At 38.7% G+C, this 15,000-nt stretch overlaps 2 protein-coding genes across 11 annotated transcripts in view; one reads left to right on the forward strand and one right to left on the reverse strand.

Moving 5' to 3' along the window:
• The window catches only part of tmem19 (transmembrane protein 19), a 1,055,620-nt gene that overhangs the window by 570,697 nt on the left and 469,923 nt on the right, over window positions 1–15,000 (reverse strand). The gene's annotated exons all lie outside the window — the stretch shown is intronic.
• The window catches only part of slc2a13a (solute carrier family 2 member 13a), a 171,827-nt gene that overhangs the window by 36,235 nt on the left and 120,592 nt on the right, over window positions 1–15,000 (forward strand). For all 9 annotated transcript variants that reach the window (XR_012402525.1, XR_012402523.1, XR_012402524.1 and 6 more), the window contains exons 2-3: window positions 6,190–6,349; window positions 8,231–8,439. Coding sequence is in view for 3 of the 9 variants with exons in the window: in XM_073948391.1 (XP_073804492.1) it covers window positions 6,190–6,349; window positions 8,231–8,439 (369 nt within the window). In the remaining 6 variants the exon portion in view is untranslated. The remainder of the gene's footprint in view (window positions 1–6,189; window positions 6,350–8,230; window positions 8,440–15,000) is intronic.

Here is a 15,000-nt window from a genome sequence, read left to right on the forward strand (position 1 = left end):
ACTTTAGGTTCCCCCTAATACCCCCATCTGTGTCTGTCAGCCCCCTGCAGTCCTTTATGACTTCTCTTGTACTCGACTCCAAAATGGGTCATCATTCTGGCTTTGGTCTGGCCTAGGTCTGCATCATCTTTTTGGCTCCTCCCTCCATCATATCTTCCCTGGTCCTCTGCCCCCACCTTCTCTTCCCAATTGTTTCCCTAATAACTTGCCAGAGGGGAAGGGGGGGGGGGGGATCTGTCACATGCACAGTTTTCCTTTTGTTCTGTTTCCCGCCACCTATCTGTTTTCATTGTCTGGATTTGAATTGTCATGTTCTTCGCTTGGCTGTTGGAGTTCCCTGTGGGATAATTAAACAAGCATCTCCTACTTCTCCTACTTCATTACTTGAACTGCCAAGTGTCCCGTGACATATAGCGTTATTCTTTTGATGTCCTGCAGATTTTATCTAGTTTATGTTTATCTCTTGGGATGCAATTCATCATTCCCACACATGAGTACCATTAACATGAGTGGCAGTGACCTCAAAAAGTAAGATAGAGTAGGCCGTTCTCTAATTTGTGTCTCCATTGTGTTTTTGTGTCCACCGTTGCCCACAGCAGATCAATATTCACCACTAATCATCCATTACTAATTCTTTCTACCCGCCTCAAGGTATCTCGGTGCATAGTTATGTAACGAATATGGCCGTCCAGACACATAAATATTTTGCATTTTATTCCACAACCAGCCAACTTTGCTTAGAGAAGACTCGAAACCTGATTCCAAGGTATTTACGACCCAAAGGAATGTGCCATGCGGCACTAAGCACAGGAATGACTTACAAAGTACTATTTAAATTGCTTGTTTAACACTGTTTTCATATAAAATTTACTCTCTTTATGTTTAATCATATGTTTTGCAAAGTTTCCCTTTCTCTTGTATTAATATTTTTGGTTTTAATACTCCTGCATATAATTTTTAATGGTACCTAAGCTAAACATCCTCTTATACTGTTCAAGTTTGGACTTTTTGAAAAGCTTACTCGCTGTACAAATCGATCGTTGACATTTTATTTTAATATGAGTGCAACATATTAATGTTTTAAGAGACTTTAACGTTTCTGTCCCCATTTGCATAAAATTTACCTATGCAAATTCTTCTGCCTCAGACAAAGAGCCGTAAATTACTATTCAAGGAAGTTAGTTTCTAATTGGTCAACTTTCCATGGAGGATGGATCCGAACCCGAAAAGTTGAAGACTAAGCTAAACTCTCTCTGTTCAAACTCTCTTGGGATCGCTCTCTGTTCAAACTCTCCTGGGACCTCTCTTGGCACCTCTCTCTGCTCTGAAACACGCTGCCTGGGAGCTCCCCCTCTCTCTCCCAACGATTCGTTTGTTCAGATCAAAAGAGTCGATTCATTTGAAGCCCCGTTCAAAGCTAGTCTGCTATATAATGTTCCAGAAGGTACGCGAGCATTGAAATCTAAATCGTAACTCGCAACATTATAACGGCGGTAAAGGCGCGGGAAGAATAACCTTGAGCTAACTTACTACGGTAATAATGGTGTAGATATGCGAGCACTCTAATCTACAGTATAATTTTTCACAGATTATTAATGTGGATATGCGTGCAAGTGAATCTATATTATTATTATGATGTGCTACCTGTTTATTTGTGGAGAATAAACAAAGCATGAAGTATGTAATTTATTACAGTTAGTTCTTTGGTACACACTTCATTGAGTGAATTGAAATATAAGGTAAGCTGGCCAATAGTATGGGTGAACTACACTGCCTGTTTGCTCAGTTGCAGCGTAAACAGTAAGAGATCTATATATTAATTAATAATAGGCACATACTGTGACAAGCTGATCCACATGAGCAAACAAACAGTGTAAACCTACAGCATTTGCCATTTTATTGCACTCTTTTAGTGTATAACGCAGCGTTTGTCCTGTGTCACTCGGTCTGTGAGGCATCTATCACAACGCACGCGTCGAGAGGTTGTGTGGCAGGTGAATATAAAGGTGACAAGTCTGGTGGCAGGCATGCTTAACAGAGACACGTCCTGGGACAGGTACACTTACTGTAGCAGTGACAGGTTGAGTGGCAGGTCGAAAGGGTTTTACTTGCAGGACGAATTTTACACCTGTACTAAGTTTTGGAAAGTGAGTTAACAGTGAGTAAATTGGTATTTTCTAGGTCAACGACTGCTTTAAATAGGATTTCAGAACACCGCCAAGCCACTATAAGGAAGCGTATATATGGGATTAGCTCTATTTTTACAAAAACAAAAGACGTCCCTGCTGAAAAATCCAGCTTAAACCAGCCTAGGCTGGTTGGCTGGTTTTAGCTGGTCGACCAGGCTGGTTTTAGAGGGGTTTTGGCCACTTCCAGGCTGGTTTTCAGCCATTTCCAGCCTGGTCATAGCTGGTCAGGCTGGGAGATGACAGGCTAAAACCAGCTTGACCAGCCTAGCCAGGCTGGGAGCCCAGCCAAAACCAGCTATGTCCAGCTTAAACCAGGCTGGTCAAGCTGCTTTTAGCTGGATTTAGCTTAAATGGCCAAAACCCCTCTAAAACCAGCCTGGTCGACCAGCTAAAACCAGCCAACCAGCCTAGGCTGGTTTAAGCTGGATTTTTCAGCAGGGGTAGGAATGTTTTTCAAGCCTGCTGGTTAAGATCCTCGCCTATTCAGACTGGAACAGACAACCGTGAGTCACCGGATACGCAGATCTTTAGATGTTTTTGTGGAACGCAAATTTAACCACATCCAGACAGATTTGAGCCATGATTTTGAACAATCCTTGCATGTGGCGTAATATTTCTCTTCACACTTGTACCTGGCTGCACTGCATCACTGAACACTCGTGCGTGAGAAGCAAACGCATCCTGCACTCATGTGAAGTCAGTCTCTTTCAGATGCTAAATGAAATGCCAATAGCAGCTGCCGTCTCCCTGTATTGATTAACCTCCTTGCGAGGCAAGCAGCCAGGCGTTCCCATGGCAACAGGTGCGTTTGTCTGCCGGGCAACGAGAGCGGCATGAGCCGCTGCTATTAATAGACTTTACAGCGAAGGGTTTTGTCGTAGACCTTGTCAGATAAACGCGGGCACAGACTTTTTTTGTTTGCTCTCCCTTGTAAAGACGATGCGAACACTGATCACACTGCATCCCAATCAGCTGAAAGCCGCGCCTGACGGTCTCCGTGTGCTCCCAGAAATCAGCTGCTGGTCCTAGATTTGCATAATTTGACATGTCTGTGATGTAACTGGCAGGAACGAGTGGTCTGAGCCCCAGTGTCAGACGTTTTTCACTATGCATGTCACATATTCCCGAGCGCCGCCTGTGACAAAGCCCTCCCAGGTGAGCTCCTTTGTAGATCTGAGACACAGCGTCGGTGTAATGAAGCTTTCGGGGTTTGAGGATTTATTATGTGGCGCAGGCCGGGGTTAGAGTCAGAGGGAAGCAGGGTTATCACTTGCTTGGAAAAATACAATCGTATTTGTAGTAACTTTCATCTTATTAGACGCTAACAGGAGTTATTTCAATCATTTAATGACTTCATGTTTTTAGAAATCAGTATTATTATTATTGTTGTTGTTATTATTATTATTTTATTATTATTATTGTTGTTGTTGTTATTATTATTTTATTATTAATATTTTTCATATTATTTTTATTATTATTATCAATATTATTATTGGTATTATTATTATTGTATTTTCAATATTATATTATTATTGTATTATTATTATTGGTATTTTATTATTATTATTTTTATTATTATTATAAATATTATTATTATTATTATTATATTATTATTATTGTTATTATTATTATTTTATTATTATTATTGTTGTTGTTATTATTGTTATTATTATTATTGGTATTTTCAATATGATTATTATTATTGTATTATTATTATAAATATTATTATTGTTATTATTATTATTATTGTATTATAATTTTTATTATCATTATTATTACTATTATTATTATTATAATTATTATTATATTATTACTACTATTATTATTATTTGTAATATTATTTTTGTTATTATTATTATTATTATTGGTATTATTATTATCAATATTATTATTATTATTACTATTATTGTTGTTATTATTATTATTGTTATTGGTATTATTAATAATATTATTTTATATTATCAATATTATTATTGTTATGATTATTCATATTATTATCATTATCAATAGTATTATTGTTTTTTTATAATATTATTACTATTATTAATATTTAATTATTATTTATTATTATTATTATTAATATTATTATATTAAGGAACAAAAATTATAGTGAATGAAAATGAATGGAGCTTAATAATTAAACCAACTAAAATGCTGGATGTTGTTGATATTTATATTAGGGATACATGATTTATCGACGGCCATATTGATGTCAGGCAATAAAATCTATGGTTGAACCACACAACGTGCTCAATGGCCACTGTGCTTTATTTTACAGGTTATTTTAGTGCTTTATTTATGCAGCTTATTTTGTCAGGTTACAGATTTTATTCATGAATCATTCATTTACAGTGTTTTTAAAATGTCTGGTGGATGTGTTTGCCTTTAGTTTCAGCAATCATGCAGAAAAAATGTGCAGTGTTGGGTTATGGAGGATGAAACCTGTAAAAATAATAAATAAATAAATAAATATGCAAGTAAGTAAATAAATAAATAGATACACAAACTCGTGCAGAAATACAAAAACAATAAATTATCAAATACACAAATAAATGAATAGATAAATAAATGAATAGATAAAAACAAAAATTTCTGCATAAATAAACAATAAATAAATAAATATGCAAATAAATAAATAATTAAATGTATAAATAAATGAATAAATAAATACATAGATAAATACAAAAATGTCTGCATAAATAAAACAATAAATGCGCAAATAAATAAATAAATACACAAATTCCTGCATAAAACAATAAATAAATAAATGTTCAAAAAAATAAATAAATGAATAGATAAATACACAAATTCCTGCATAAATAAAACAATAAATAAACATGCAAATGAATGAATAAATGATAAAATGAATAGATAAGTACACAAATTCCTGCATAAATAAAACAATACATGAGCAAATAAATAATCAAATAAATAGATAAATACAAAAATTCCTGCATAAATAAAACAATGAATACGCTAATAAATAAATAAAAAATATACACAGTTATTCCAATCATTTAATGATTTTAGAAATCTGTATTATATATATATATATATATATATATATATATATATATATATATATATATATATATATATATATACATATATATATATAAATACATGGATATATATATATGTGTATATATATATATATATATATATATATATATATATATATATATCTGTATGTGTGTGTGTGTGTGTGTGTGTGTGTGTATATATGTAGGCAATATTTAAAAATGCTTCAAGAAATAATTGATGACGCTCATTGATTTAAATATTGATTCAAAAATAATATACACCCCTGGTGGTGGATATGAAACTGTAATAAGGTCAAGATCATAATCCAATGCGATTTTTAAGGTTTTCAGAAGGCAAACAAGGTCTTTTGCTCTACAAACACCCATGTGGATAATGCAAACTTTGTAGCGGCGATGTTTATTTTAGAAAGCATATGCTTATAATGGCCAATTAACGACAGACGGCCAGACACTTTGTTTGTTTGGCGTCTGTCGGAGCTTGTTTTTTTTGCTGATTAAACGTGCTCGTCTAGTTAGGGAATGATGTATGCATTTTAATAATTCATCAGCAGCTGTAGGTACAAATTGAATCGGCCTTAAAGGAGTAGTTCACTCGAATATGTTTGTTTGCTTAAATCTTCATAGGTTTCTTCTGTTGAACACCAAAGCAGACCTTTTGAAGAAAGCTGTAACCACTGATTTATTTTTTAAATCCTAGACTGCTGGTATCCAGTATGTACAAGTATAGTTTCAAGTGTTCAAGATGAAGAAATTCGGGACATTGAATTCAATATTCGAAAATTCGAAAACAGAAATTGAGCATTAAAACTAGGTCAGGGCAAGACTTTGTTTCATACCATTATAAAAACACATTGAAAACAATCGCCAGCAGATTAGTCTTGTTTTTGGTGTCGTGGTTTGTTGACAGATGCTAGTAAAAGAGCTCATCTTTGACTGCTGGATGTCCATCTGTGCAGGCATTGCCTCGATGACCGTCCCGGTGTACATTGCTGAAACATCGCCGCCGCATCTGAGAGGACGCCTGGTCACCATCAACACTCTGTTCATCACAGCGGGACAGTTCACAGCCAGCGTTATTGATGGAGCCTTCAGCTACATGAAGCACGAAGGCTGGAGGTATGAGTATGAGTCGGGGGTTGGGGGTCGAATGTGAAACAATACCCAGGCTCATTGGGAATATGTGGCCAGGGCTACATCTCAGAGAAATATGTACCCTGGACTTTGAGTTTTTGTTTTTACAGATTCACTGGAGGGCGACAATCTTAAAAACGTTACTGGGGGCACGCTTTCTCAAACATGCCATTTCTTGTAAATCCACTAGAGGGCGCTGTGGGCATTTCTGCCAATCCAAACGTCATTCTGCCGCATGTCCGTGAGAGACGCCAGTCAGCTTGTTGTTGTGCATAATATATCAATTTGATATCGACAGACCCACACACCCTATACATTAAACCCAACCGATAGTGTTTTCAACAGCGTGATCTCACGAGGAAACGTAAGTATTTTACGTTTTTTTTGTCAATTTATTGGCTAATTCGTACGAGTTCATTCATATGAAAATGCACGATTTTAAAAACCACCCCTAACCCCAACCGTCATTGGGTAATGAGCAAATCGAAGTAAAATGTACGAATTAGATCCAACGAATTCATACGAATTAGCCACTAAATAAAAAAGTTACGAATTGCTGCGAGATTGCGTTGGTTTTCAAAAGCAAACTAGAAGAGAAAAGCCAACGCGGCCGTGTGTTTTTACAGCATCATCACACTGCTCTTTGTTTTGCGTTTCGTTTTACCTGGTTTCTGGAGTTGTCCTTCGCTGGACTCAAACCCTGGTCCACTCCTCTAGGTCTCCCAAGTGTGGTGCCATTCGAGGCAAGCTACCGAGCAAATCAGTTGTTTTGGAAAAGCCGTCCACACGGTTAGCGTTAAGTGGTGAAAGGTATTGCCCCGTAGCATTTGTTTTACACACAATATGCAACCATTATGTACCCCACTGCACATCGTTCTCAGTTCCAGGGGCGATTGGAGGATTGTCGACAGACACTAGAGGCCATGGTCTTTAGCCTCCTTGGTAGAGCACCCGACTCCCATGCGGAAGGTCGCCGGTTCGATACCTGTTCGGAGCGGGTTGGGTGGCGTAGGACCGGCGTGGTTACATGAGTTTGAGCTTCTTGTACATTAAGGTAGAGTTCAGAAAAAACGAAACACCAGTAAAGAAACTCGACACAGCAGAATATTAAAATCTACTGCCAGCTAGTGTTTCAGAAGTGCTACTGCGGAGCAACACAAACAGCGCACAGAAATATAAATGCATGACTATGCGCCAGGCAGGCACCATGGGTCAAGCCGATCACTCGACGCAGACCTGTACACATTTAGGTACAATTGTCCTTGAGGTCAGTTTTGACCAGCCAACTATAAAACTATTTTGTAAACCACAAAAACTGTGTGATGTGAATATTAACTTTGCCAAAAATGTATAATAATCATGTTGTGCTTAATGATAACGTATTTTTTATATTCTCTGAGGTCCACTAAATTAATTTATCATCACTTGTACTTAAAAAACCCATCCTAGTTTAGAAAAAAAGTAGGCTGTTTCTGTCCTGTTTTGATCCCCTCATCAGAACTCAATGTTTGAATAGATGTGGCAGATTGCAGTAAACGCCTACCATTGTGATTGTTTTGTTCTTTTAAAACGTTTGAAGGAACAGCTGTGAACACCACTGTAAACGTCTAAAGAGAAAATAATTCAATAATGACTTTATTCTCTTCTTAACTCTTCTTTAAAATGAATGACTGGATTTTCATTTTTGGCTGAACGATCCTTTAACTCTTCGGATTATGTTTAATCTAAAAAAAGAGGCCACCTACATAGAGATACCATCCTATATCCTGTACCATTACGATTGTTTTCTGTTCACAGTCTCAAAATAAACTGAGCCAAATAGAACTCCAAAATATCCGATTAACGTTTGTTTTCTCATCTGTGCAGGTACATGTTGGGTCTGTCGGTGATCCCAGCGCTGCTGCAGTTCCTAGGGTTCCTCTTCCTACCAGAAAGCCCCCGTTGGCTCATTCAGAAAGGCTTGACCCAGAAGGCCCGGCGTGTGCTCAGCCAAATCCGTGGCAACCAGAACATCGACGAGGAGTATGATACTATCAAAAGCAGCATCGAAGAGGAGGAAAAGGACTGCGGAGGAGGTGAGAAAAAGGTCTTGCACGTGTTCACGCATGCAAGTAGCTCAAAGAAACACAAATGCCGTCTCGGTACATTGGCTTCATTCAATTATGGAAAGTACTCAAGCGCAAAAGAGAATCAGGGAACCTAAGTAGTGCACACGTTTACAGGGATTTGAGGCACATTGGAATCATTTGTGTGACTTGGACTTACCCAATGGAACTTGGAGCTGTTAAGTTGACTTACCTTTAAAAACTGTTCCCTTAAAATGATCAAGTCAGGGAATTATTTGCAGAATTATGAAATAAGTTAAGTTAACTTATCATTTTAAAACCAAGGAGGTTACACACTTTTTCAAGCAAAGTAAACAAATCACTTTTTTACTGTGTGGGACATAGGTGTAAGACGCCTCTTACGCCCGATTTACAAGGGGCTTCAGCATCAGTGCTTGACAGAGGCCGTGTCTGAAGTTGGGGCTGACGCGATCGTCATATCAGTGCCAGCCAATGAAATTAGTCAGCAGTCGGCTACTGTCTGAGCTGGTGTATTTGCATACAGCGATCTGATTGGCTGACGCTTCCGTCGGCGCTTGAAAAGTTGAGAAAGTCCCAACTTCTGCAGCGAGCAACGCCTCTGAATGGCGCTGACAGATCCGCTATGCAATTCGGCAACGCCTGACGTCACCCATTCAAAGTGAATGCGAAGCGTTGACGCTGACGCCCCGTGTGAATGGAGCGTTACATATGCTGCAAAGTTGGTTATAAAGAATTCTTGTAAATAATAATTATTATTATTAATAATTATCTACATGAGAGCAGGAAAGCAGACCTCCGGAGTTGGATTTAAAGTCAACTTGTAAGAAAAAAGTAGTGTAACGGTGGACAGCTAGGGAAGTGATATGCAGGTAAACCTCACTCCTCTGACCTCAAAAGGTCACTAGAGGTCATGGTCTTCAGCCTCCTTGTTAGAGCAACCGACTTCCATGCAAAAAATAACCGGTCCGATCCCAGCTCAGACCGGGTTGGGTTCCGTAGGACCGGTGGGTTACACGAGGGGGCTCGTCCGGGATGGTAGTGAGGTTTAGCGGGTGAGTGTAATGGAGGCCAGCTAGCGAAAAACTATGCAGGTAAACCTCACTCCTCTGACCTCTAAAGGTTCTTTAGCGAATGATGTGGGGGTTCGTCTGGGATGGGAGTAAGGTCTAAGAGGGTAAGTGTAACAGAGGTCAGCTAGTGAAGTGCTATGCAGGTAAACCTCACTCCTCTGACCTTTAAAGGTGCTCTAGCGACAGATACTAGAGGTCATGGTCTTTAGCCTACTTGTTAAAGTAACCTATTCCCATACAAAGAATCGCCGGGTATAATCCCAGCTCAGTGCGGGCTGGGTGCAGTAAGACTGGTGGGTTACACGAGGGGGCTCGTCCGGGATGGGAGTGAGGTTTAGGGTAGTGAGTGTAACAGAAGCCAGCTAGTGATGTGCTATGCAGGTGAACGTCACTACTCTGACCTCTAAAGGTGCTCTAGCGACTTATGTGGGGGCTCGTCTGCGATGGGAGTAAGGTCTAAGAGGGGAAGTGTAACAGAGGTCAGCTTGTGAAGTGCTTTGCAGGTAAACCTCCCTCCTCTGACCTTTAAAGGTGCTCTAGCGACAGATGCTAGAGGCTATGGTTTTTAGCCTGCTTGTTAAAATAACTGACTCCCATATAAAGAATTGCCGGTATAATCCCAGCTTAGTGCGGGCGGGGTGCAGTAGAACCGGTGGATTACATGTGGGGGCTCGTCGGGGATGGGAGTGAGGTTTAAAGGCATTAGTGTAACAAAGGCCGGCTAGTGAAATGTTGTGCAGGTAAACCTCTCTCCTCTGACCTCTAAAGGTGCTCTAGCGACAGACGCTAGAGGCCATGGTGTTTAGCCTTCATGTTAGAGCAACCGACTCCCATGCAAAGAATCACCCATTCAATCCCTGTTCAGCATGGGGTGCAGTAGGACTGGTGGTACACATGGGGGCTCGTCCGGGATTGGAGTAAGGTTTAGTGGGTGAGTGTAATGGAAGCCAGCTTGTGAAGTACTATGCAGGTAAACCTCTCTCCTCTGACCTCAAAAGGTGCTCTAGCGACAGACGCTAGAGGCCATGGTCTTTTAGCCTCCTTGTTAGAGCAACTTCCATGCAAAGAACCACACTGTCCCACGGTAAACCCACCCCTACCCACAGTGGGCCCCACACTGGCATGTTTGCTGGGATAAGACTTATTAGTTAATACTTTTACCCCTTTGTAGAGAATATTTCCAACACAATCGGGAAGTTCCATGTGCACTGGTGAAAAGAAACTGCACATCAAAAAGTGAAAACAACAGAAACAACCCTGTTGAAAAATCCAGCTTAAAGCAGCCTAGGCTGGTTGGCTGGTTTTAGCTGGTCGACCAGGCTGGTTTTAGAGGGGTTTTGGCCTCTTCCAGGCTGGTTTCCAGCCATTTCCAGCCTGGTCTTAGTTGGTCAGGCTGGGAGATGACCAGCTAAAGCCAGTTTGACCAGCCTAGCCAAGCTGGGAGTCCAGCCAAAACCAGCTATATCCAGCTTAAACCAGGCTGGTCAAGCTGGTTTTAGCTGGTCATTTTCCAGCCTGACCAGCTAAGACCAGGCTGGAAATGGTTGGAAACCAGCCTGGAAATGGCATAAACCCCTCTAAAACCAGGCTGGTCAACCAGCTTAAACCAGCCAACCAGCCTAGGCTGGTTTAAGCTGGATTTTTCAGCAGAGAAAAGCAAGAACATGAATTAAATGAATCTAGTTCCACAAAGAAAGTTTCCGAAGTGCACATGCAATGTCAAGAGGGACAAGAGGATCTCGGAGAGTGGATTGGTTCTGTCCTTAATTACCTCAGATTCCGAGGTCTCTAACTACTTCCTGAAGAGGTCTTTATACGTCCCACTTTCCTCTCGAGAGCTGAAAGTGAACAAGCCTCTTAGAGTTTTCATCCAGAACAACTTGCCGCGGTACTTAAAAGAAAACACACCATGTTTTACATTCACACAGGGTGGAAACTAAAGTCTAATACCGTAAAGCGCATGCACGGCACACCGGTAATAAGAGGCAGACGTGGTCACAGGTGTTCATGAAGCGAAACTCATCTGAGTCAGCTTATAATAGTCAAGTGCAATGAAAGGCAGCATTACCGTCAATTCAGCAGCACAGCGAGGTGATAATGACTACTGAAACGCGTGTGTACTTGAGCAGCATGTTTCATCCGAGCAAATCTAATTCGGCCGTAGGTGGGGGCGATTATCAACCATGGGAAGTCATCCACCCCCTGAGCAGACCTTATACAACCTCTTTTACCAACCAATCACACGTCACTCAAGGTCTCCCTCGGCTTTTAGCCATCCCGTTTACATTTATTCATTTAGCAGACGCTGTTATCCGAAGCGACTTACAAATGAGGACGAACGATCCGCTTCTGGAATAGTTGGCGGTTCATTCCACTGTGCCGATCCCTGACAAATCAGGGAGTAAGCCGAATAGAATGGATGAGTAATGATTCTTCTTTAGTGAACTGCTTGTGCAGCAGAGCCTCAACCCGAAGACCTTAAATGCATCACGGTCAGTCCACCTCTGACAGAAGCATGCCCATTTTCTGGTCCTGCAGCTGGGGTCTTGACAATGTCATGCTCTCGCCTCTGAAATGTGTAAGGTCAGCGTTCAGGGATTTCAAATTGCCAGACTGAGGTGCCAGTGGGTGATAGCAGGAGCTGCAGGGCGGGGATTGCTGTGGTTCTTCTTGGAATAGGAACGAAATCAAAATGTACGGCTCATCTGAATCAGAGAGTTGTTGATTCAGATTCAGTCAGATATCAAGTTCAAAATTGAATCGTTCAGTGTGACTTATGAACTGATTTGATGGATTATAGACAAGATTCAGCTTGTTCGAATCATTTGAGTCAGTTGTCTGAGTTGTTGACTCAGATTCAATCAGATTGTTCAGTGTAACTTGTGAATGATTCAATAGATTATTTGACAAGATTCAGCTTGTGCACGAATCAATAGTATAAAAATAGACCACCTAATGTACTATATGAGTATGAATATAATAGTATTTTTCATTTAGCACCATCAGTTGTGGGATCTTACTCATAGAGGATCTGCTGTTTTGACTCATTTTGAATCATTTTGTAAATTCAGTGAGTCGTTTAATGAAGACTCGCTCAGAATGAATCATTTGAATCAGTGAGTTGTTGATTCAGATGGAATCAGATATCAAATTCAATACTGAATCGTTCAGTGTGACTTATGAACTGATTTGATGGATTATTTGGCAAGATTCAGTTTGTTTATGAATCAGTCATTTAGTATCATTTTGCAAATTAAGTGAGTTCAAACGATTCAACGATTCAAAATTGAATCGTTCAGTGTGACTTATAAACTGATTTGAAGGATTATAGACAAGATTCAGCTTGTTCAAATCATTTGAGTCAGTTGTCTGAGTTGTTGACTCAGATTCAATCAGATAGTTCAGTATATCTTGTGAACGATTCAATAGATTATTTGACAAGATTCAGCTTGTTCACGAATCAATAGTATAAAAAATAGACCACCTACTGTACTATATGAATAAAATAGTATTTTTCATTTAGCACCATCAGTTGTGGGATCTAACTCATAGAGGATCTACTGTTTTGACTCATTTTGAATCATTTTGTAAATTCAGTGAGTCGTTTAATGAAGACTCTCTCTGAATGAATCATTTGAATAAGTGAGCTGTTGATTCAGATGCAGTCAGATATCAAATTTAAAGTTGATTCGTCCAGACTTTTGAACCAATTTCATAATTATTTGTCAAGATTCAGCTTGCTCACGAATCAATCGTATATAAAAATAGACCACCTACTGTACTATATGAGTGTGACTATGAATAAGATAGTAATTTACATTTAGCACCATCAGTCACAGGCACTTACACTTAAGGGATCAACTGTTTTGACTCATTTTGAATCATTTTGTAAATTCAGTGAGTCTTTAAATGAAGACTCGCTCTGTGCGAATCATTTAAATTAGTGAGTTGTTGATTCAGATGCAGTCAGATATCAAAGTCAAGACTGAATCATTGAGTGTGACTTGTGGACTGATTTGAATATGAATATGATATTTATTGACATTTAGCACCATTGGTGGCAGATACCTACGCTCTGAGGATCTCCTGTTTATGAATCATTTTGAATACATTTTAAATCCTGCGAGTCGTTTAATGAAGACTCGCTCTGAACGAATCATATGAATCAGTGAGTTGTTGATTCAGATGCAGTCAGAAATCAAATTCGAGATCGAATCGTTCAGTGTAGTTTGTGAGCTGATTTGATGGATTATTTGACAAGATTCAGCTCGTTCATGAATCAATAGTGTAAAAGCAAAAGGATCTTCTAATCTACTATACAAATATGATTATAAATATGAATATTATAGTAATTTACACTTAAAACCATCAGTTGTGGGCACTTAAGCTTAGTAGATCTGCTGTTTTGAATCATTTTGTAAATTCAGTGAGTCGTTTAATGAAGACTCGCTCTGAATCATTTGAATCAGTGAGTTGTTGAATCAGATATCAAATTCAAAGTTGAATCGCTTAGTGTGACTTTTGAACCAATTTCATACATTATTTGACAAATTTCAGTTTGTTTATGAATCAATAGTATAAGTAAAATACCACCTACTACACTATATGAATATTATAGTAATTTACATTTAGCATCATCAGTCACAGACATTTACACTTAAGGGATCAACTGTTTTGACAAATTTTGAATCATTTTGTAAATTCAGTGAGTCGTTTAATGAAGACCCGCTCTCAATGAATCATTTGAATCAGTGAGTTGTTGATTCACATGCAACCAGATATCAAATTCAAAACTGAATCGTTCAGTGTGACTTGTGAACCGATTTGATGGATTATTTGACAAGATTCAGCTTGTTCACGAATCAATAGTACAAAAAATAGACCACCTACTCTACTATATGAACATGAATTAATATATAACAGAATATAACAGTAATTTACATGTAGCACCATCAGTTGTGGGAACTTACGCTTTTGAATCATTTTGTAAATTCAGTGAGTCTTTAAATGAAGACTCGCTCTGAGCGAATCATTTGAATTAGTGAGTTGTTGATTCAGATGCAGTCAGATATCAAAGTCAAGACTGAATCATTCAGTGTGACTTGTGAACTGATTTGAATATGAATATTATAGTTATTGACATTTAGCACCATTGGTGGCAGATCTCCTGTTTATGAATCATTTTGAATAAATTGTAAATCCTGCGAGTCGTTTAATGAAGACTCGCTCTGAACGAATCATATGAATCAGTGAGTTGTTGATTCAGATGCAGTCAGAAATCAAATTCGAGATCGAATCGTTCAGTGTAGTTTGTGAGCTGATTTGATGGATTATTTGACAAGATTCAGCTCGTTCATCAATCAATAGTGTAAAAGCAAAAGGATCATCTAATCTAATATACAAATATGATTATAAATATGAATATTATAGTAATTTACACTTAAAACCATCAGTTGTGGGCACTTAAGCTTAGTAGATC

The sequence above is a fragment of the Danio rerio genome, chromosome 4 (assembly GCF_049306965.1).
Source record: "Danio rerio strain Tuebingen ecotype United States chromosome 4, GRCz12tu, whole genome shotgun sequence".
Taxonomy (NCBI): Eukaryota; Metazoa; Chordata; class Actinopteri; order Cypriniformes; family Danionidae; genus Danio; species Danio rerio.